The following is a 22,180-nucleotide window of genomic DNA, read 5'->3' on the forward strand; positions in this document are numbered from 1 at the left end:
TGTCTGAATTGCCACAGGGAGTTAGAAGGTGATAGCGATTAATGCAGGACTTCCAGCTGCTGGAGACAGGGAGCAGTCTGCGGGAGATAACCCCTTGCTGCTCAGGTTTGGGCACAAGTAATGCTTCACCTTGTATTATCAGGTATTAGAGGGGCGGGGAATTGTCTTTCCAAGACAGCAAGGACAGAAAGACAGCTATTAAATGCTCTTCGATGGTGGAGCTTTTCAAACAAGCACCTTTGAGAAATGTCTCTGGACAGTATTAGTAATGTCATATTGATACTGAAGAAGGAGAGATTTTAATGTTGTCCAGATTTACATATCAATCTTACATCAACTCCATGACCACTCTCATGTTTCCTGATATCCATGGAGCTGTTTGTCCTGGTTCATGCTGGGGATGCAGGTCTGGGAGGCCAGTATAGGTAGTCAGGAAGGCAATGTGCTCCCCCAGCACAGGTTTGCATTGCATCTCACCATCCTGCACACACAGCAGATGCATCCCAGCATAGCCTCAGAGGGATGCCACTGCTCAGCCACAACATGCTGGATCCAGCCCTGGCTTTGTTTATGAGGAATCACAGTCCTATATACCTCCCAGGAAATGGTCCCAACTCCTCAGTAGATGTTGGTTTTATTAGCAGCTGGACTCTATTTTGATGGCTACTTTTCTGATCAAATCACAGTGCAGAGAAGGAGGACTGTGTACATGCGGCCATCTTCATGTCCTGAGGGCTTATAAACCTGGGTAGACTTCTTTGTCTTCTCTGTTTCCATTATATGAACCAGAAATATATTTCAGTGGGGTTACACAAGAGGAGAGAGTCTGCTATGTGTTGTGGATTTGCCCTGGGTGATGTTTATGGGGCACAGAAGTGATATTGGTGTGATATAAGCATTCCTAGCACCACACAGAAAAAACCACCATACTGCAGAGAGGGTGATGAGACAGCAGATTGGCAAGATGCAGCCTGTTTGAAATGGTAAGGTCTTTCACTGTCAATGAGTGTCCTGTGCATGTCTCTCTCCTAACCCATCCCCACTCTGAGCCTTACTGAGAAGATTTATTGAACGAGAGATTGCACATTACAATTCTGCAGCCTTTCCAGAACCTACTGCTCAATGATATGGGGTGTATCTCTAGATTAGATTTGTAAAAAAAACAACAGAATGCTCCGGCATTTTAAATGCAAATCTAATCTAGTAGTTTACGGTTTGTTTTGCCACCCAGCAAAGTTATTTATAACGTACAGCACATTTTTAATTATCCTAAAAGAATTCTTCTTTTACAGGACCCAAGGGGGGTTAATGTAAGAACTGCCTTAAAGACTTGCTGTTCAGTGGCATAGAACAATTAATTTTATCTTAATCGACTAATTAGAGTTAATGGATGGAAGAACATATTTAAGAGGCACTGTCTGTTTTGCCAGGACCCCCCTTAAAGAGCTTATAAAAGGACCCTTTCACTTGAGTATTAGACTGGATTAATTAGATGCGATCCTTCAAAGGCCTAGAGCAAGCAGATTAGACCTGTCATCAGGAACACCTTTTGATGATCTGACTCATGCTGTACCAGCTTTATCAGTATCATAGGGATGCCCTCACACTTCTTTTTCTCAAAGGAAATACGGTTAGGTCCTGATGAACTGAGACAAGTGACAGTTGCTTGCATCTGTGTTCAGCAGTTTCCATCCAGCCATTCTCAGCTGTCTCAAATTAAATACCTCTTCAGTCATTTGGTAGTTTGTCCTTATGTCTTGAATACATTTTTTAAGTTTGGGCCGAAACCTCGAGTATTAACCCACTACTCTGCCTGATGGGCCCTCTAGGCAGAGTAGAATAGCTAGTTTGGTGTTTCTGATGAAAGTTTCTCAGTGAGGCTTGTTGACCCTCTTACATTTCAGGTATCAGACTCCATTCTTAGTTCTGAGAGTTGGCTAGAAGAGCTCAGAAAGGTCTCTTCCTTAGCACACGTGCCTTCAGAAGTAATAGACTACATACAGTACAATACATCTTTGATTTCGAATCCTCTGGTCTTAAATAGATAAGGACAACATGTGAGCTAAAACTGAGGACCTCAAAATCTTTCCTTTAAACTTTCACACCGTTGGGCTTAAAAAATCCAGAGAGTGGCAGTGAAATAAAAACATATCACAGTGAATACACTCAGGGTAAATATCCTCAATGAGAGTGACATATAGTAACATGACAAAAATATAAAAACCTATTTTAAACTGTGCTGGACAAACAATTTTTCTTGCTATTTGTTTGCAGTTCTAAGGAAAAACATTGCTTCAGTGGCTGAAAGAGAAATGAAATATATGTGTCTAGCTGAGAAGTCCAAGGAAAAAAACCCAACAAAATAAAGGAATTCAGTAGTTCCCAAAATTTTTTATGATTTTTTTCATTTGCAAGTAAAAAAAAAAAAAAGATATTGAAGCAAATCCTGAACTAAAACATACTTCTGAATTGCAGAATTAAGATGGTTTTGATTTTACAGAATTCTTGGGGGAGAGGGGGGGTCAGATTAATTAGTAGATTAATCCCAGCCAAATGTCACAAATCTCTGCAATTTTTCATCACTCTAAGCCTGATTTTTTAGCTAAAGAAGTTTCAGCCAAGCAGAACTGCAGCCAGCTCTAATTTTAGTGAAGGAACTGATACTGATGTCTTAGGAAGCAGAGGAGAGCCATTGAGCACTTCCATTCAGCTGTACATATTATCAGTTAAGCTCTGTTTTAAACAAACAGAGGGACTTTTTACAAGGGTATATAGTAATAAGACAAGAAGCAATGGCTTTAAACTGAAAGGGGGGAGATTTAGATTGGATATAAGGAAGAAATTCTTCACTCTGAGGGTGGTGAGGCACTGGAACAGGTTGCCCAGAGAAGTTGTGGCTGCCCCATCCCTGGAAGTGTTCAAGGCCAGGTTGGATGAGGCTTTGGGCAGGCTGGTGTAGTGGAGGGTGTCCCTGCCCATGGCAGGGGGGTTGGAACTGGATGATCTTTGAGGTCCCTTCCAACCCAAACCAATCTATGATTCTATGATTCTATGATTCTATGATTCTGTTTCTCTCCTGGAAATATTAGGCTTTAACAACTGGGTGAATCTCTGAAATGCAAGAAAATGCAGTTCACTTGATGTTTCCCCCAAACGTCAGGAAAGAAAAGCCAGATAAAAGGTCTTGGTTAGTTCAGAATTCTAGGAGCTCTGTTTTTCTGGTAAGGCTGCAGGATAGTTGAGTCTCAAATCAGATTTGTGCTTTCAAGTCCAAAGGGAATCCCTTCTGGAAGGACAACCATGAAGATAAGAGTTTCTTAGTAGTGTCAGTTCCTTTCATATGTCCTCAAATTTCTCTGAAAACTGATAGGAAAAGCTGCCAAACCTCACTGCCCTTCTGATAGGGAGGTATTTATGCACACCCAGCTTGCAGGAACTTTAAAACCCAAGAGACTGGGCACTGCTTTGTTCGGGACTGGTCTTTGGGGGGGTAGAAGCATTCCGGACACCGTCTCCCTCTCACTGCCTGAGGTAACTGAACACTGCAGCACCAGCATTAAGAAGCACTATTACAATGATGCAGGAAAAAGATGACTGCATTTTTAAATCTTTTTCTACTTGACAACCAAACGACAGGACAAGCCTATGCTGGCCTGAGAGCAACAGACAGCTCAGTTTTCAGCTTGTGTTTTGAGGGATCTGCTATCTAAAACTTCCCAACTCTTTCCTAGTAGCAAAACAATGTTGGGGATCTTAGCATGAGACTAACACACATTTAGCACAAACTACCACAGCTTCAGAAAGTCTTTATGGAAGAGATTTAGGCTAGGGCTGACCATCTATGAAAATGGCCCTCGAGCGATGGATGTTTTGGTTGATAACAAGACAGGTTGTATAATCTGTACCAATTCCTTTGTGGCTCTGGCAACACAAATAGCTGAAGTAATGCTGACAGTGCTAAGAGAGGAGTTTGCCAAGTCTCGCTCCAGCCGAAAATACTTTGTTCTGTTTGTTTGTTTGTTTTTTTAATAAGGAATATTACTATTGTCATCTAGACAGGTTTCCTTCTGATCCTAGCTTCACTGCATTTTTCCCCTGGTTTGTTCCCAGACCTGTCTGCATGGTGTTGATAAAGCAGCTGATCTTGCTAGTACAGGGAAATGACAACTCCCCTTCCATCTTAGGAGTCCTGCAGGGCAGCATGGTGTTCATTATTTTGAACTTACTATGAATATTTTCCATGGAAATCATGGAATAATGAATTGGCAATAAAATGAAAATAGAACATAAAGACTCTGGTTCCAAGTTTTAGTGACTAGGTTACACTGCCAAAAATAAACAAAGAATAATCAGGAACATACTGCAATCTCCAATCTACGATATGTGCCATGTCATCAGACAGTTTCCTTTTGTGAAATGTATCATCTTTTTCTAACTGGATCCAGAACTTGTAGTCAGAAAAACATTGGTAAATGTGTCATAGTCAGAAAAGTGACTATTTAAGTGGAATCTGGATGAAAAAACAATACTGTGACAGATGCTCATTTGGGGTACATTGGTATGCTCTGTTGGTTTGTACCTCTGAGGACCTGAACAGCTGTTTTATGATTTGACTGCCTTGATAATTCAGGCTAGCACCTGAAAATAAAGTGAGCTGAAACATTTTCCAAAAGGGAAAAATTCACAAAGCATTCTATGTGAACAATATATCTATTTTGACAAAGTTTAAGGGAAACTCCTATATGCTGCAGCCTAACATACAGAAAACTCAGCCTCAGCTTCTCCCGGGTCTGGTTTTTGTCCCAGATCACTTTGAATCAATCAGCACTGGGAGTTAGATTCTGAATTTCTCTCAACCTAGCGTCTAAAACACTAGCCATAGGCAGAAAGAAATACCCACAGGTTTTGGTCTCAGGGCAACCAAAAATGGACACAGTTCTGCTTCATTTCTAGAACATCTGAAATAATTTATTTTCAGTTTTCTGAGGTTCAAAACTAAATTGCTAAGCTTCAGATGTTGCAGCAAAGAAAAACAGCTGTGTCCTGGTAAAGTCCTCTACAAACTGAACTAACAGTCCAGATTCTACAGTAATCAGAGTTTGCCATTCTACATGTAGCAAATAAAATACCTTTTTCATCTCTGCTTTAAGCTGAGGAGTTCAGAGTGTTTGACTTTCATAGTCTGTGTAAAAGTAAGTGTCTCAGATTAAAAGCTGGGTGAATGGGATGACAATTCAACCAAAAAGCGTCGAGGCGTAAAGAGGAGCAATACTGTAGCAGGATGCTATTTTAAAAGTTATCTGAGGACTTTTCACATAGATAAACATGGCATTACTTGGACCATGAAATCTGTGTGACAGGCCAGGGACTTCAGAGAATGGGACCATGATGGGAAGTTGGGAAGATCTGTTGCAAAGTCTTGGAGCATCCTCTACTTAAAGATACTGATTTTCATTTCATTGATAAGTGAACAGATTATTTAGGGCAGAGAACAGTGTACCTGCTGCAAAACATCATGCTACACCACATGGCACAGGGCCAGACACGATCTTTTCAGAGTGGTTAGAGTTACTTCTTGTCCTTTCACAACCTTTTTTTGCCAGTGGCTTCAACATCAGGTTTTGTAAAGCAACGTCTATCTGCAAAGGGGTTGTTGAGCATATCAGTCATTTCCCCGTCAGCCAGCTATTTCCCCATGTCAGCCATGTAGCCAACCTGCTGGGAGTGTGTGAATCACTCAGGTTACCACATCTCTTACTGTACCGGTGTACATTCATTCCTAGAGTAGAGAGAGAACTAACAGCCATGCTTTGATGCTGCAGACAGAGGGCAGCTGCAGAGAATCACAACATAAGATGGTAAGAGGGCATACCTGGATACTTTCACAGTAGGAGAGAGAGTAGGCAGCTTCACTGCATTTTCCATGGCTCATGGGGATACCGCCATTTGTTACACTGGTCTCCTTTCTGATCCACTGTATGATCTTCCTGCCCACGGTGCCCTCTGAAAAGTAAACAGCACAAAGTGGTTGCAGAATACGCTGCAGAGATAAGCAGGACTGTGCGTACACCAGGATACACTGGTGTGCGTACACCCCCCAAGGTCGCACGGCCTTGTGCAGCCCACGTTAAACCCCAGACTGTGGTGTTAAAACTAATTTAAGCTCATCTATTCTGCTGCTGCCTAGTCCCATCCTCCTTTTTGACCATGGCCATATCCTCTTCCTCTACGTTGTTCCAGGGTCTTGCTTGACCCCATTCAGACAGCTAAATGGGCAAAGTTTACTTGCTTTTCTGGTGCTGAGCTAGTTTCAGGTCGAGGACCCAGGCCATGCACACTAGCTTTATTGGTCAAATGGTAATGGAGGCACAGCCTCACTCTCCATAATACAGCTATGCTGCCAGGTCTCAGACTGTAATACACACATACAAAGAAAAAGAGTTTTGTCCTCTGGCAAGTGAACCAATAAATGTGGAGCAAATCCTAAATCTGCCTGCACATAGAACACTTTATTACATAGATAGAAGCAAGATTAAGGCACAGAAAATCACTTGACAAGGGTTCTATTCCTGCTTCAAGCTGTCATTAATTGGGCCATGGCTTCTCGCCACATCATTACACAAACTCCCTGGGCTGACAGTACTGATGCCGCTTATATTGCTGGCTGCTTCTACTTGCCCCTGGAGCAGAAGGCTGGGCTGCACTTTCCACGTTGGTCTGTTGGCTGAGCGCCCTGCCACATCAGTGAAGTCAATGAGGTTGCCACTTGAAGAATGATGGCAAGAAAATGCTAGTTTAGCCAATGTGGGAGGTGTAAGCACAGGGTCATTTGATCTGAGAGGGGACAGAGGAACACTCTCAAGCTCTCTCGAGCAATTAGGGAGGCTGTATTTAAAATGCTTCTGAGGCTTGTTCCTCTACCCTTATTGCATGGGGTGCTGTTTCATAACAGAGCTCATTGCTCATCTTTTCTTGTTCCTTCATGGTTTATAAGGCATATGTTACTCCTCTTACTCCTAGGTCAGGAAGTCTGCCACAAATTGTCTGTCTGCCTATCTAGGCATTTAGACTTGTTTGCTGCCTTAATACATGCAGCAGAGGAAAGTTCTAGCCCCCACTTAAAGAGATTCCCTGATACCTCTAACATATAAGCATTAAGGTTTGAAGCTTTGGGACTTTTTTTAATGTCAGCATTCCAGTTCTGGAGCTGAACAATAAAGATACAGGAGTGTTAAACATCTGATTGCAAGCACCAAGGTTTTGTGTACCTGTGTCATTGTAATTTGTCATTTGCGTGCCTTGAAAAATTCCACTTTCCATTAAAATCTGATGTCCAGCAAGTATGCAGATCAAAATAGATAGTATTTTTTTACCTTCTTGGCTGTTGCGAGGCACATGTACAACGTGGATCTTAGGGCTTGAATTTGAAAGAAATAGGCTGACAGGTTTACAATATTTTGTCCTGAAAATGTTAAATATCACTTTAGACCCCCACTCAAATAAAAATTCTGAGCTGTAACATTAGCACCTGAACTTCATCCTATAAATCCACTTCATTATGGCTTTTTTTTCCCATAAAGTTTACTTTTGGGATCCATTAATAATTTGGAACTTTAAAATCATTCATCAAGCCTCAGAAAGCCTGACAGTCCAACCAAATTCTTTTGATTTATGGTAAGTTGAAGCCAGTCTTGTATACATGTATGCAATCCTGCATGGGAGCTACTGGTTCATTCTTTCTTTTTCTGCAGAGTTGGTCGCCTAGGATGCAGTTTGACACCTTATCAGCATCCACTGTTTCTAAACCTCTCCCTTAATTCCCCTTCAACCTCAGTACCATTCTCAGCCTGAGGTACATGTCAAATGAAGGGTTTATGCCAAGTTACTGCAAGGTTAATTCTTTAATTTCAGGACAGAAATATGTAAAGCTCTGTGAGATCCCCTTGCCAGCTGCTACTGAAGGCACTCAGACTGCACACTTGGGCACTCTTCTACTGCTGGATCTGAAAGACTGATGTTACTGCATTGAAAGGCACATCTTAAAGCCATATGTTACAAAGGCCTTTTCCTCTTTGGAAATGACAATTACAAATCATAGGTATCTTAATGTTCCTAATATCACTTTCAGAATTCCGTGTTCTGCCCTTAATTGCCCATGCGCATAACCATTCTACTTACGTGTGAATGAAACGGACATCAGTAATGCCATAATAATGCTTAGAGAGAATTCTCTTATTTGGACTTACTGTCATGCAAGGTGTTTGTAATTGGACTCGTAAGCAAAGCAGTACTTGCAAGAAATGCATGTATCATCTGAGTATTGTAGTGGATTCAGACTTTCTGAAGTATTAGTGGTGTGTTACTGCTACTTCTCCTAATTTAAGAATAAAATCTGCTTTTTTAAAAGAAAGAAAAGAAAAACTGAAAACTGTCATTACCTGCTTTGGAAGTATCATTTTCTCTGTTATCTTAAAGACTTTAGGAATACTAATTTTAGAGTCTTTTCTCGCCACAACCCTGAACAGCTTAAAAAAATCCAAGCATGTTTCCTGCCACAAAACCAAGCCCTCTATCTTCTACCAGTTCTGCTGTCTTTTGGAATCAGGTGTTGAGAATTCAGATTTCTGTTAATAAAGCAGATCAGTAAAAAGTCTGGCTGCAGCAAATGATGAGTGATTCAAGTTCAGTTTTATGTTTGTGCTTCACTGACACCATTTCCAAGCTGGCATGCTCCTTTAAGTTTTCACTTCTGTTATCACTTAAGATTTATGCTAAGCTGGATCTTCTGAAAGGATTATAACGAGCTGGATCCATTTGCTGCTGTAATGATCACATTTGCCTAATTGACACCTAATCACATTTCAGACCAGGCTAGATTCCAGAATCAATAGTGTAGTCCTGGAGGTACTCTGAATCTCAGGACTACATGTGCAAAAGTACAGAGCAGCTGCTGTATTGCACAAACCTAAAGACACTAAGGAACAGGTTTTGTAAAGATGTTCTAGTTCTGCGTAGCTCAGGGTAGTCAGTAACCTCCTTGTGCAGCCATGAAACACATCTGGACACAGATTCTTACCTATTTAAAACTTTAGAACTCTTTATTATGCTTGCGAGACAGCAGAACCAGTCCACCAACACTGAGCATCTCCAGGAGAGCCCACTGCACGTTACAAACACCTTTGTTCTGCCTAGCTCCATTTGCAAAACTCCCACAAAATGATTTATGCAGATCTTTTTCTTAAGTGTCCATCTGCAGTTTTTTTATAAATTGCAATTCCTTGGGCAAGTAGTACTGCCTAAATCTTCCATTGTTGGTGTTCTTCTCCAGTGTGCGCCTTTGTGCAGAAATGATGCCAACTTGGCTGCTTGAAAGCAACGGAGAGCCTCTAACTCAAGAACCCCCAGTCCCAGCAGAAAACAGCCACGTTAGCAAGCATGACTGTTAAATGGTTCCAGGTAGATTTCTGTAACTCATCTTGGCTACAAAAACGTAAGCATTACTCTGTGCCTTAAATTAAATAAGCATGGGCATGATCCTGGGGTATCGATCCCTCTTTGACTCAAGGACTGGACCACAATAGTGAAATCCCTTTTAGTTTGCAGTCAACAGGAAGAACAGAAGCAAAACTGTGCACCAAGGGAGATGGACAGAGCAGTTCTGTTTGAGACACTGGTAGGGATCTACAGTGTCCAAAGCCTTCACCACACTTACCTGCATTTTAAACATGACATTACTCCGGGATTGACCACTTTACACAAATGACAGCCAAAGCACAAAGAGGTTAAGAGACATGCCAGAGATAAGTAATTTGTAGTAGGGCAGAGACTTCAGCTTTGCTACCCAGACAGGAGTCTCCCTACAGAGATGTGCTTCTCATACTCCGAGATGATCATCAGGTGACTAGCTGAAGGTCACCTCTTCCAGAAGATATCTTTCCCTTCTCCTTATTAATGCAGTTCTAGGTGGTTGGCTTATTCTGTCACTGATTTATGAGAGGAATAAATCTTACAAAGAGTTCAGAGTGAAATCAGAGAGTCTTATTCTGCTTAAAGATCACAAGTATAAATATAAAGTGACTCCACTGAAGTCAGGGTGAATTCCTCCCAGTTTTACACCACTGTATCCAAAGTCAGACTGTCACTAAGATAAGTCACTAAGATAAGAGCAGAATAGGGGAAAACTGCTGAGTGGTTTCATTGTCAGAGGCCATTTGTGCTGTGACTAGGGGTTGCTCAGCAAATCACTTGAAAGCCATCCTGATAATTAGTGGATGTTTTCCTTGTTATCTTCTATCCCTTGACAGATGTGCAGTATGGAAAGTTTCAACGTGATGCAGATGTATGCCCTGCATGGTCTGTGAAGGAAGATGAGTTTCACAGCATGAAACGAGACTTTTGTCACTGCCAAGCACTTGGGGTTTCATTTTACCCCTCTCAGTTCAGGTTTCCAAGCATTGCAAGGATTCAACATAGCAAAAGGTTGCCAGAGATGGGGAAAAATTGGATGCTGGAGAACAGCAAGGCTGTAATTTAGCAAGGGAAAGAAGGAAAAGAGAAGTATAAGAAGAGCTGTGCTGATGCCCTAATGATTTAATGAAAGCAAAAGCTCTGTGGTGGCTGACATACGATGTCAATAATGTGCTCAAAGGAGTCTATAAAGGGCAGAGCTGCCTTTAATAACCTATTATGTATTATCAGCCGCCCCATTGTACCTTCTGGCATGGTGGGGCGTTGGGTGCGGTGCGGCCGAGCGTCAGCTGTCGCTAGTTCATTGCCAGGTCATCTCTGGGGAGGAAGTGTTCCCTGTTTACAGGAAATGCAGGACAAGGGCCGGAGGGCCAGGCTCAGCACAGGCTGAGGCTGCCACAGCTTACCGCCTTTCCAGTGTGCCTGGGAGAGCAGGGAGGGGGTGTGCCACTTGTCTGAGGCCCAAGGACACCGTGTTTTGTTTTCAGGCATGTCCAGCTTTTACTGTTGCTTTGTTTTTTCTAGTGGTTTAAAGCCACAGTATCAGGGAGGGGAACGATGCTTGCAGACAGTGGTGTACGCCGGGGTACATGTAGCTGAGCCTGAAACATGGATTGGCTCTGCAGGTTTGTGCAGGTGCCTCAAAGCAAGAGCAGCCCATCCATCCCAGTACATCTGGGACATGGCTAGTGAAACTACTTATACTGCCCCAGGCTGGGCCAGAGGACATTCCCTGACATGGAGCCTAAATCCCTGTGTGCTCCTCAGTGCCTGCACTCCCTTCCAGACCTAGACCTGCACCGGCACCACTTTCCTCTGAGCACCTCCAGGAGCAGTGGTTGAAGGTGAGAGTTTTGTCCCTAAAGTTGTTCAGAACAGAGCAAAAGACTTACATACCTGACCCAAAATGCTCTTCTCCTCTCCTATACCCTGCACTACACCAATGCAAGAAAGACCAACATTCAAATTAAAACGTTTGTGGCATGAGGAAGAACTCCTTTCTGGCCTTGGCAGGCAAACAACTCATGCTTCAGAGTGTGAAATGTGATTATCCCTGTGTTACCTTGCCTTATCAGGCTACGTATGTTATTAGCAGATATCATGTCTTTCCTGCCCTTTTCAGACTCTGACTGCAATATTTGCCTTGATGATCTGCCATAACAGGGAACTGACTGGCTAAGCATATGCTGCACTAACAGGCATTTTCTTTTATTGGCTTTAAATGCATTTGGACTTTAATTTCCTTCAGTAATGAGCCTTCCTTTTGCAGAATGAATTTTAAAAATCATTTACAAATGGATAAAAGAAAATAAATAATCAGTTTTAATAAAACAGGGTCATTCAGCGCCCCATTGCCTCTCCCAATTACCATCACTGCATCGAGTTAATATGATTTTAATTTTTTGCAATAAGGATGTCACTGAGAAAGATAGGGTTTGAACTAGTAACTGCTGGGCATGTGAGCTGAAATAAAGCCAGGGATAGGGATACTACCTGTAGAAAAAAGTTGCATTCAATCCATTTTCTCCAATAATAGAGGTTTGTTTTTTGGTTTGGGTTTGGGTTTTTTTGGGGGGTGGGTTGGGTGTTTCTTCCCTCCTCACTGGATGGAGGGGATTTTATATATGTGGGCTTTGCATAATCCAACTGTGTCCAGGTGAGATCTGATCTTCCTCTTGGATCTAGTACGTTATATCCAGTTACGAGCTAAGATCTCTATGACAGAGCAGTCAGAATGGGCACAGGCTGGGGTCTGTGGATGGGAAGGTTATGGCAGCAATTTACTAGTCATTTGCAAACTGAGTATATATGATTCCAAGTTTATGTGTCAAGCTCATCACCACTCAGTTGGCTTCAGGGAGGTTATACTTCCAGAGGACATACCTCACAGAGAGAGAATAACTGTTTGTACCTTCCTAGGTAGTTCCTACAAACCCGCTTTGGTGACTCAGGGCAAATAATCACCAATGCAATCACCAATAGACATAGAAAAATATTTAGGGTCATAGCTGGCATTCATTTCAGAGCTTTGGTGGATCTAGGCCTAGCTGAACTCAACAGCACTGCCTCTCTTTAGCAAAGAATTGAAAGAATTGTCTTTAACCATCCAGAACCATGGTTTCGCTAATGAAATGATGAAACATCCTAGACAAAAAGACATTATGTCCCCCACAAAAGGCAGAGCAGGAGCCAGCATTTACCCCAGAAACCCAGAGAGTTCACTTACTTCCTATTCCCACTATGTGGAAACAGTGAATATGGTGAGCCATGCATTGATAATTACTGGCAAAATCAGCTTCTAATAGCAGTTGTTCCACTGTAGGAATGAGACCAAGGATGTGGTTTCTAGCCTCTTCTATTGCTTTCTTAATCTTGTGATGATATTTTAGACCAAATACTGCTTTGATCTTTACTTGCAGGCACTTTTGAAACCATAAGAAATTTTCAGGAATTTTCAAGTATGTTGGCAGTAATTAAGTTGCATCATCTAACTTGCAGTTTGCAACAGATGCAAAGAAAAAAAAATAGCAAGATCTGTAGAAAAAAAGGTTCTCTCTTCCCCCCCCCCAAAAAAAAATCGTATTGAAGATAGTATCAAACATTCTTCTCTTTTTCTCTGTCCTGGCACTGACTAGGGATGTAGAGTGAAAGACAACAGGGAGGCAGCAGGGAGGTAATCCAATTGTCATGAACTGAATGCTGTCACAATGGTTAAAACCTGAGCACACCCTGGACTCTGTTTCTGGAAATCATTAAGCAAGGTTTGCCTGACCTCTAAGTATTACTAGCTTGGATCATCCTTTACACTGTATATACCTTATGGAGAGAAATTATGTGTTCAGTTCAAATCTGAACACAGCAGAGGTTCCCTAAGTGCTGCACTTGTTCATACTGTTCTTTAGACTGAAAGTATACCGAAACTTACTTCCAAAAGAAACCATTTACTCCAAAGAAGTTAACTCAGGCTGGCTTGTGAGAATGTGTTACATTCCTGTGATTAATAATAAGCCACCTAGTCTCTTTCTCCAGAAATTGCATTTTGGAATACTGAAATCCAATTTTAGAAGAAGTTCCCTGTCCCTGAAGGGACACATGAGAATGACGGAGGTGCTCAGGAACTGGGATGAGGGAATCTGGATGTCCTCACTGGTCACATCACACTTGCTTTGCCGTGGAGATGGGTCCAGTCACAGGAGTCTGTCACTGGTCTGCTCCCTCCCATATGATTAACACTGGGGGAATCGCTGCGGCACTAAAACTGTGCATCTGAACCCTACACAAATGCTCACTGCTTCAGGGAGATGCTGAATTGCTCTTGACTGACCAACAAATTTCTAGCAGACTTATGCTGTCTGAGCAGGCTCAGTTGCAAGGCAGAAATACGTTGTAAGCCTGTCCCACCACACACGATCACACCTTACAGACACTGTGATGGATCTGCTGCCCTGGTATTTGAAGGGCCATTGCCAGCACACCTTAACAGCCTAACCAGCTGCATTTCAGATGTATAAAGAGCCACTTGATGGAAAGGATGGATACTCCACAGGTATTATAAAGCATAACTGAGAGCTCTAGGGATACATGAATATAAATACCTTACAGGAAAGAGCACTAGGCAGGTGAGATTTATGAGCCTTTCTTTAGGATGCACCACTTGATGTACACATTCATTGAAAGCAAACTGCTGGCAATATGATCCTCACTGCTACAGAGGACTTACATCACCTAGTGGAAGTGACAGACCTTAAGTTTAGATTTCCACCAACTCAGCTTTTTTTTTTTTTTTTGAGACAGTTTTTGATTCTGAAGGAGGAAACAAGACATCACTTTTCTATGTGGCCAAGAGATGTGCATACAGCCAAGGGCATTTGTGTTGTTGTTTAAGCAAAAATACATGGTCTTCCTAGGCCTTTATTATAATAACCTTGGCTGGGTATGTTTGCCACTGGTAAATTCCTCAGTTAAACTCTTACATCTCACTAATGCCGACTGAATAACTTCTAAAAATCCTAAAGAATTGGTGTGATAATTGCTGAGGAATGGGGTAGAATTTGCAAGATCATTTGAAGGATAAATGTGGAATTAAAAGACGGGCAAGTATCTCTTTGAGAATTGCACATTTAAGCCAGACAAAATACAGTATTTGGCAGCCTGTGAATCATGTTCTATGAGCTCTCACACCTGTTGGGTATCTCCACAGTGCTCCCTCACTTCCCATGCACATATCATCTGTGCTCAGACTCGTCTCAACCTGTGCTATGGAGGAATCATAGGTAGTTGAGACTTGTGTCTTGACTTTATTAACAAAGGAGCTAGTACTATTACAATGATCAGTTTGGCTTCTCTCTCCTTGATGGCTTCATTCTCTGCTCAGTCCACAGATCCTTTTCCTTTGAGGTCAAAGGTAAACATCACTATAGGGACAGGATAACCAGAGAGTCTGTAGACTCCAGAACACCTTTTTCCAGATGTACCGATACGTGTTCAGAGGTAAAGGTACATAGGTAACTAGTGGAGTGCATCTATACAGCAGCTCCCTACTCCCTGCCTATCAGCAGCTCTGCTAATGGTAACTGGTGCCAAACAAAAGACTTCTGTTGCACTGCCTCCTTCTGCATTTATTCAGTCAATTTAAGGTTACACCATCCCAGCAGACACATTACTTCCTTTGCTGTGCTGGCTAAGTCTTGGAATGATCATAGACAATTGCTGGAGGAGCAGCAGATTATGTGTCTGCAATCTGCTCCCATTCACCCATGTCATTGCTACAAGGAAGAGAATTAGTTGGGAATTACCATGTCTGTTGAGATACTACCAACTACTGGGACTAATTCTCTCCTTATTCTCCACACCCACACTTTTATTAGCATCTTCCATTGCATTAAAGTTTATTGCTTGCAATAAGTTTATTTAGCAATGCTTTTAATCAGCTAAAGAAAAATATCATTTATCAGAATAAAGAAACACAAGGTTTTGAACATTTATGACTAATATATAATTATATATTATTATAATTGTAATAATTATAGATATGAAATATATAATTATATATTCTATATGCACAGTTATTTAATTATAAGTTATATTCTACATAATTATAATGGTTAATTTTATAAAAAATCTCAGCCTTGTTGCAGGTGTAGTAATAAATTTGTCATGGTGTCATCTTACGCGCACTTAGATATGCCCTGTAAGTCACACAAAAGGCCAGGATCCATTTGAACTCTGAGGGAGGAAGAGAAAACTGCTGAAGCTGATGAACAACCATGTTGTTTCTATAAACACTGATGTTATTATGGCAAGCTTTTAAAGACATTGGGCTTTGAGGAGGAATAAAGAGGGAAAATGAAGGTAAGATATCCTTTTGTGACAGATCTATTTATTTATCCACATTCTGAGACCCATTAGAGGGACATTTTCTTCGAAGGAGTTTGACAGTAAACTTAGTGAAAGAACAAATAAAACTCTGCTGTGGGTTGTTGTGGGTTTTTTCCTTGCAATTCAGCACAACAAAATAGTAGCTGCTTCCAAAAAAACACGTTGACTTGCAGTCCAATCCATGCTGATTATCTACAATGATTAGGAAGGGGTTTTTTTATACACTGTATTTTTGCTGCCCTCAAAAGTAGGAGGGTTTCTTTGAGCACTGGATGTCTAGGCTTGATGGATTCACAGGCAAACCTTACATCCCCAGTGCTGAGGGGATATCAACACCAAGACATTCTGCCTTTCTTAACTGAGCGCTAGGGGACAACCAGGTGGCAGCTGAGCTGAGAAATGCTGCAGTGCTGGTAGGTCAAGGTACTGAAAGTTCCATGCAGCAGCTGGTATCAGTTCTGAACAGACTGTTTCTTTTGAGAAAAGACAGACGTTAAGTTCCTAACCAGCTATCAGGGAGTACCACTGTCCTGCTTGATCTGGATTCAAGGAAGAAGCAAATGAAATAGCAAGTGACTGGGACATCTAGCAATTTGTTGTGTCCCAGGTTTATGCAAGAAGCAGAGTTTGTAATTCAAACCACTGAGACTTGCTGGTGAGGTGCAATGGAGATTAAACTGCTTTAGAAGAACAGTAGTGCATGAAGTTGGCTGTGACTATTTCCCCAGTATTAGAGATGGACTCTTGTCATGATCAGTGGTCACATCTCATTAATCTTGGTGACTCTATCATCTTAATAAAGCAGTTTATTTTTTGTTCTCAGATAGCAAGTTGGAAGGCTCCTCCATTAGTGGCAGTTTACCAACATCAAAAGCAACCTACGTAGTCTCTTGGAAAGTGCTAAATCATGTCGAGGTGATTTTCACAGGGTGCACAGCGGCTTGTACTAAGATGAATGACTTAATATGCAATTATGGTAATTGTCTGGGCATACCTGAAGGGTTTGCTCTGTGGGTAACACCTTGCCCTGCATTAAAACTACTCTTTTTTATAAAATTTCCCAAAACCTGTTGGGCCTCAGAAGTCATCTGCCACCTATCCCTTCATCCTTGGTGTTTTTCTCCAGGCACCTGATTAGTGAAGACCAGGCTGCCCAGGGCACCTTCACCTGGTGACCAGTTCCTGGGCATAGTTCAGATCTTCAGGAATTAGGATTGCTAGGAGACCACAAGAGTGTAGACATATATAATGGATGAAAGGATGTGAATTCATTAGAATAAAACACATGCTGGGTATCAGGAAAGGTGTGCTGCCCAGGAGCTCTACGACAATATAGAACAGTCTCAGAAGTGAAGACCTGAGTGCTGCTGGAGTGGCTGGAGAAGGGCAGGATGGAGGGGGTGTTACAAACATGTCTGTGGCCATCCTGTGTGCAAATGAGACCCATAACGTTTTGGGACTTCTCTTTAACACAAGCCAGTGCCACTGGATTGCACGTCTACTACAAATGAAGCCCATGCAACAGTTCAGCAATATTGCAAGTTTTGCTGCTGTATGAGGCTGCTGTATAATGCCATTAATAATGCTCACCAGACTAATATACTGAGGCATTCTTCCCAAATTATAATGTGTTCTTACATTAACATAATGCAGTCATTTATAAGAGAGAGAGAGGGAGGGAGGGAGGGAGGGAGGGAGGGAGGGAATTCATTTCACGTCTGCTGGGGCAGACAATTACAAATTGCAGAAGGGCTGTGCAAGTAAGGAGGGAGACTGGCTAAACTATTAACAAGCCTCCTGAGCTGATCCTGTACCTGCCTTGCTCTTGCTTTCACTTGTGCTGAGGCCCCTTTGTTGTTGTAGCTAGGCAGGGTTTCGGAAGTGCCATGGTGCCGCCCACACTGAAAAATTGCAGACACTAATAATAAACAAGAGAAGACAATGGTGAGGAACAAGCACTGCTGCTTGGCCCTTTGCTCAGCCATGGCAAATGCACCGGGCAGCTTGCAAGAGCTCCTTGACTCCGTGCATGAGGGAAAAGCTGGCGGCATAAAAGAAAGGCTGGCAGCTGCACCTGCATGGGAGACACAGAGCCCTGTTTGCAGCTTGGAAGTGAATGCAGATACGTAGGGAGTTTCCTTTCAGAAAGGAAATATGAGTCTGGTCAGTGACCTTGGGAGTCTCTTTCTTCATTGCCCTCCCACTTACAGTAACCCATCTTTGCCCAGCCTCTCGTTACTCTAGCATTGGCTTTGAAGCTTTGGATTTGTTCACATCTGGGATCCCCAAGTGGGAGATCAAAGCAAAATAAAAGAGATGAGGCAGAGCTGTGAAAGCAAATCAATGTTTCAGAGGAAATGAGAACTAAAGAAATCATATACATTGAGTAAGCCAGACCCATGTTACAGACCAAACTGGTTGGCCAGAATGTCCTCTGGAACACACGGAGATGTCAGATTTTGTTTCTCAAGACAACAGACTTGGTGTATAGTTGGTGCTGAGACGTTAAGGACCTTTCAGCTTCCCATGTTTTGCCAGTGTGCAGGAGCACAACAGGCTGGGGGGGAGCATGGCCGGGACAAAGAGCCCACAATTCCTCTTATGATTTGAAGTTAGATTCAGGAGTGAAGGCCTGTTGTACAAGTTGGCTGAACGCTGGAACCTACCCCTGGGAATGTAAAAGGTTTGGGGCCACTGTGGTTGTGTAAGCTGTATATAAGCTCCCAGAATGATATCGTGGCCAAAAATACCAATCTGATCCTTGAATGTAAAGACACCATAAAGTCAGGAATAGATGGATGTTACCACTGGTATACTTGGCACTCCTTTTGCCAGTGCTGGAATATTGAGTCTTGTGTTGCAGTACCAAGAACAGTACTAAAACTGGCTGGTAGTAAAAACTGGTGCTAAAATGGTTAGTAAATGGGGTAAAGTTCAGAGATTTTAGAATGATTAAATGATAGGAAGCATGACGTAGTAAGACATGAAGACCATCACCTATTTCACATAAAAGACAAAATGAAGGGACGACCTGAATACAGCCTGTGAGTACCTGCACAGTTTGGAAGATTGCCTCCAATTCAGCAGACAAAAGTTTAACAAGACCCAGTATCTGGAATTTGGAGCTAGGCATATTTAGATCAGCAATAAAAGACACCTTTCTAAGGCAAAGGGCAGGGACCATCTGGAGAACCTACCTCTAGTGATGCTTTGCTAAGAGAAAGCCACTAGCCTCTATTACACACCAGATCCAGTACTCTCATTGCATGATGATCTCTGGGTTTCCGGAGCTGAATTCAGATACCCTTGAACCAACTCAAGGCCTCTGGGATCTGAGTACCTTATGCTCTAATTGATGCCATTGGTATTACAATTATATTTTTCTCATCCTTTTGATGTTTTCCCAGAAACCCCATTGTTACAATATCTAAATTCAATTTTTAATGAGCACTGAGATGTCAGTATGATTTTATTACATCCATTCTGAGGGGTTCACTAGGGAGGAACAAAGCAGGTCTGGTTGCAATTAAGTATGAACTTTTTGCTACAAACTAAGCCAGAACATTGATCCTTTGGGGAAGCTTGAACAAGTTCAGTTAACTTCCCACAGCTCCTTTCAGATCCTTCTACTTGCCTGAACGGTTGCTGTTGAACCTGGCAGCACAAAATCAAAGCTTGAGAAATCTTGCTTTCCAAACGTAGCAGGTCTGCAAGGATTCCCTGCCCCCTGACTGGTTATCTCTGGGCAAGGTGTGGATTTATGTCTGAGCAATAGCAAGTGTCTGGGAATAACACCAGTGAGCTAATCTGTTCTTTCTCTCTGCAGTGCCTACACCGAGCCCTACAAGGTGTGCCCAGTCTCTGCGATACCAATGGAGGTCGTCACATCAGATGAGGAACAGAAGAGTTCAGAAGATGAGGAGAACAGCCCAGGTGATCCCAGCCTCATCAACAAGGTAAAAGAGCTGAAAAGGGGGAATGTGTGAAACCTGGAGAGGGACAAACAATTTGCAGAAGAACCTGGATTCTCAGCTCTCTCTGCTCTTTGCCTGGTGCTCGTTTAGAAATGTCAGAGCCATCAATCCTTTACTCCTGCAGTCCACTAGCAACAATTTACCCCCATAGCATGTGGCAAAGCCAAAGAACTGCAGTCCTAAGATGGACAGTTGAGGCAACATAGCAGTAAAAGTCTGACTTGAATGTCAGGAAGAATGTCTTAGAAGAAGGATTTAACTGCAGTGTTGCAAAATTTAAAACTACATTGAATAAAACAATGACACATACATTATTGAGACCAGTTCTGCATTGGCGAGGAGATGGAGTAAATTATCCAATAGGTCTCTGCCATCTTGAAAGTCTCTCATCGTGGGAAAATACACTTGTGTTTGGGTTTATTTTACTGACTTCTCATGAATAAAACAGCTCTTAAACAAATTATGGAGAAGACCGTAGAAATGTGACCACAGCCTAAGAGCATACAAGGCTGTTTTAACCTCCAGTAAGCTGACTAGTAGTGCAGTTGTTAAAGAAATGGCCTTGAGCAGTTTTAGGCATATCTTTGTTTTTCATATAATTTGTGTGTGTGTGTGTTCTTGAAACCTAATATGAGTCTAACAATCTAACGTTGTGTCTCTGAGTACAAGCACGCACTATGTAGCCCATTCGGTATGCATGCAACAAATTGGTATGTTCTTCTGAAGTCTTGCAATTTGAGCCCAGGAACTAAGGCTATACAGGAAAAGAGCAAATCCCAGTTTCCTACCCTTCTCTCTGCCATTCATTTTGGCCTGGTCTCCCAGTGTCAGCACAGCTATGTGGCTTCTTGATTGTAGATAACTTGTGTCTGGTCATGGGCACATTTCAAAGCCTGCAAAAGTTTGTGCAGATGCCCCTCCAAAACCAAACGATGGTTGAGTAAGGGCCAACTCTGTCAAGGAGAAGCATAAGTATATTGATTCTAGGAAGATCAGGTCTCTTCAGGCATTTCCAGAATGTGAAGCTTTGTTTAGAGGCAGATGTAGAGAGAGGGGAGCAGAATTTTCCCTTACCAGGATACCAGTCTTGAGTTTCTTGAGAAACAGAAAAAGAAACTGCAAGCGGAATGACAGTGAAGGGCAAATTAAATTGCTGTAGCTCTAATCTCTGAGGAAGAATAGGTTCCTTTGATTTCCCTGTATGCTGTATCACTTTTAGGTCCACTCTGCAGAGTGCTGAGCTGCCTGTGGTACCAGCGAAAAAGACTATGGCTGGATCTCCTTGCTGTCATGAAACAAATCAAACAGTTGCAAGCAACCTTATCTTTTTTCCTCTGAGATTCATGAAATTGTTTTGGTTGGTCGTTTTCACACTGTTTTGGAAAGAGAAAAGCCTTTAAATTTCTGAGTTTCCCTGTTAAATGAAAAATATTTTTCCTTTCAGTTCTTCTAGTTAGCCCTGTGTGTCCCAGCTGTCCCCAGGATCCAATCTGTTAAAGGAAACACCTAACCTGGGCAGTCAGAGGCCACCTAGAATCAGGACTCTCTTGCCACTCTATAACAGCTTCAACATCACTGCTGCAGGCTGTGGGAAGCAATAGTCAAAAGATGGCCAGGGAATACCCAATTTCCTCGGGAAAACGGTCAGTGCAGGGTTCTGACATGAAGGATGCAATATATTTAACTGTAGTCTTTCACCCATGCTAGCCACAGATTAATAGTGATACGGGACTCTTCCAAGGTCTCATGCAGCCCATGCTGCAGATTCTCTGTCAGAGACAAGGGCTTCCAGTTCATTGTAATTAAGAGTGAAGGGGATCAATTCCATCTGTCTGCACCTCTTGTCTCAGAAAGCACTGATGTCTTTACAGAGAACTGACAGAGGACTGTTTTTCCTACCCTACTGCTCCTGACTCCTTTTATTGTCTTCTCACACAAATCTTCTGGGTGCCAAAGGAACAGTAAGCTGCCCTGTCAAAACCTGTCTCTGTAAAAGAACAAACTCGTCCAGCTCCCCAATGAAGTGATGTATCCCTTGGAGCAAAATCCTCAGGCCAACACAGAGTGGCTGTACAACATGAAAGAGTTCAGAAGCACTGTCACTTGGGGAGAGTTGGCAGAGAGGTTTTGGTCTGAATGCCAAATACAGTACTATGGATTTCAAAATGAGCTAATCTTGTTAAAACAACTGTTTGGGGCTGGCCTACTAAGAGCTGAATTTGGATTTTAAAAACCACATACACACAAAAAGAACCCTCTGGTGTTTGATGGTTTGATTTCTGTTTTTCTCCCCCTCAGGGAAACTTAGTTTAAATTCAGGCATGAAACAGCCTAGATGATAAAATCTCCTCCCTGTGTTC

General features: G+C 42.3%; 1 protein-coding gene and 1 long non-coding RNA gene across 2 annotated transcripts in view; one reads left to right on the forward strand and one right to left on the reverse strand.

Annotated features, from left to right (window-relative positions):
* The window catches only part of LOC147527953 (uncharacterized), a 186,175-nt gene that overhangs the window by 91,886 nt on the left and 72,109 nt on the right, over window positions 1-22,180 (reverse strand). Inside the window, exon 2 of the long non-coding RNA XR_015222483.1 lies at window positions 5,873-6,003. This is a non-coding gene — a long non-coding RNA (uncharacterized LOC147527953). The remainder of the gene's footprint in view (window positions 1-5,872; window positions 6,004-22,180) is intronic.
* FGD5 (FYVE, RhoGEF and PH domain containing 5) overlaps window positions 1-22,180 on the forward strand; it is a 99,867-nt gene that overhangs the window by 10,830 nt on the left and 66,857 nt on the right. Inside the window, 1 exon segment of the mRNA XM_086619078.1 lies at window positions 19,673-19,802. Within this exon segment, the coding sequence (XP_086475204.1) occupies window positions 19,673-19,802 (130 nt within the window).

The sequence above is a fragment of the Tauraco erythrolophus genome, chromosome 12 (genome assembly GCF_009769465.1).
Source record: "Tauraco erythrolophus isolate bTauEry1 chromosome 12, bTauEry1.pri, whole genome shotgun sequence".
NCBI lineage: Eukaryota > Metazoa > Chordata > Aves > Musophagiformes > Musophagidae > Tauraco > Tauraco erythrolophus.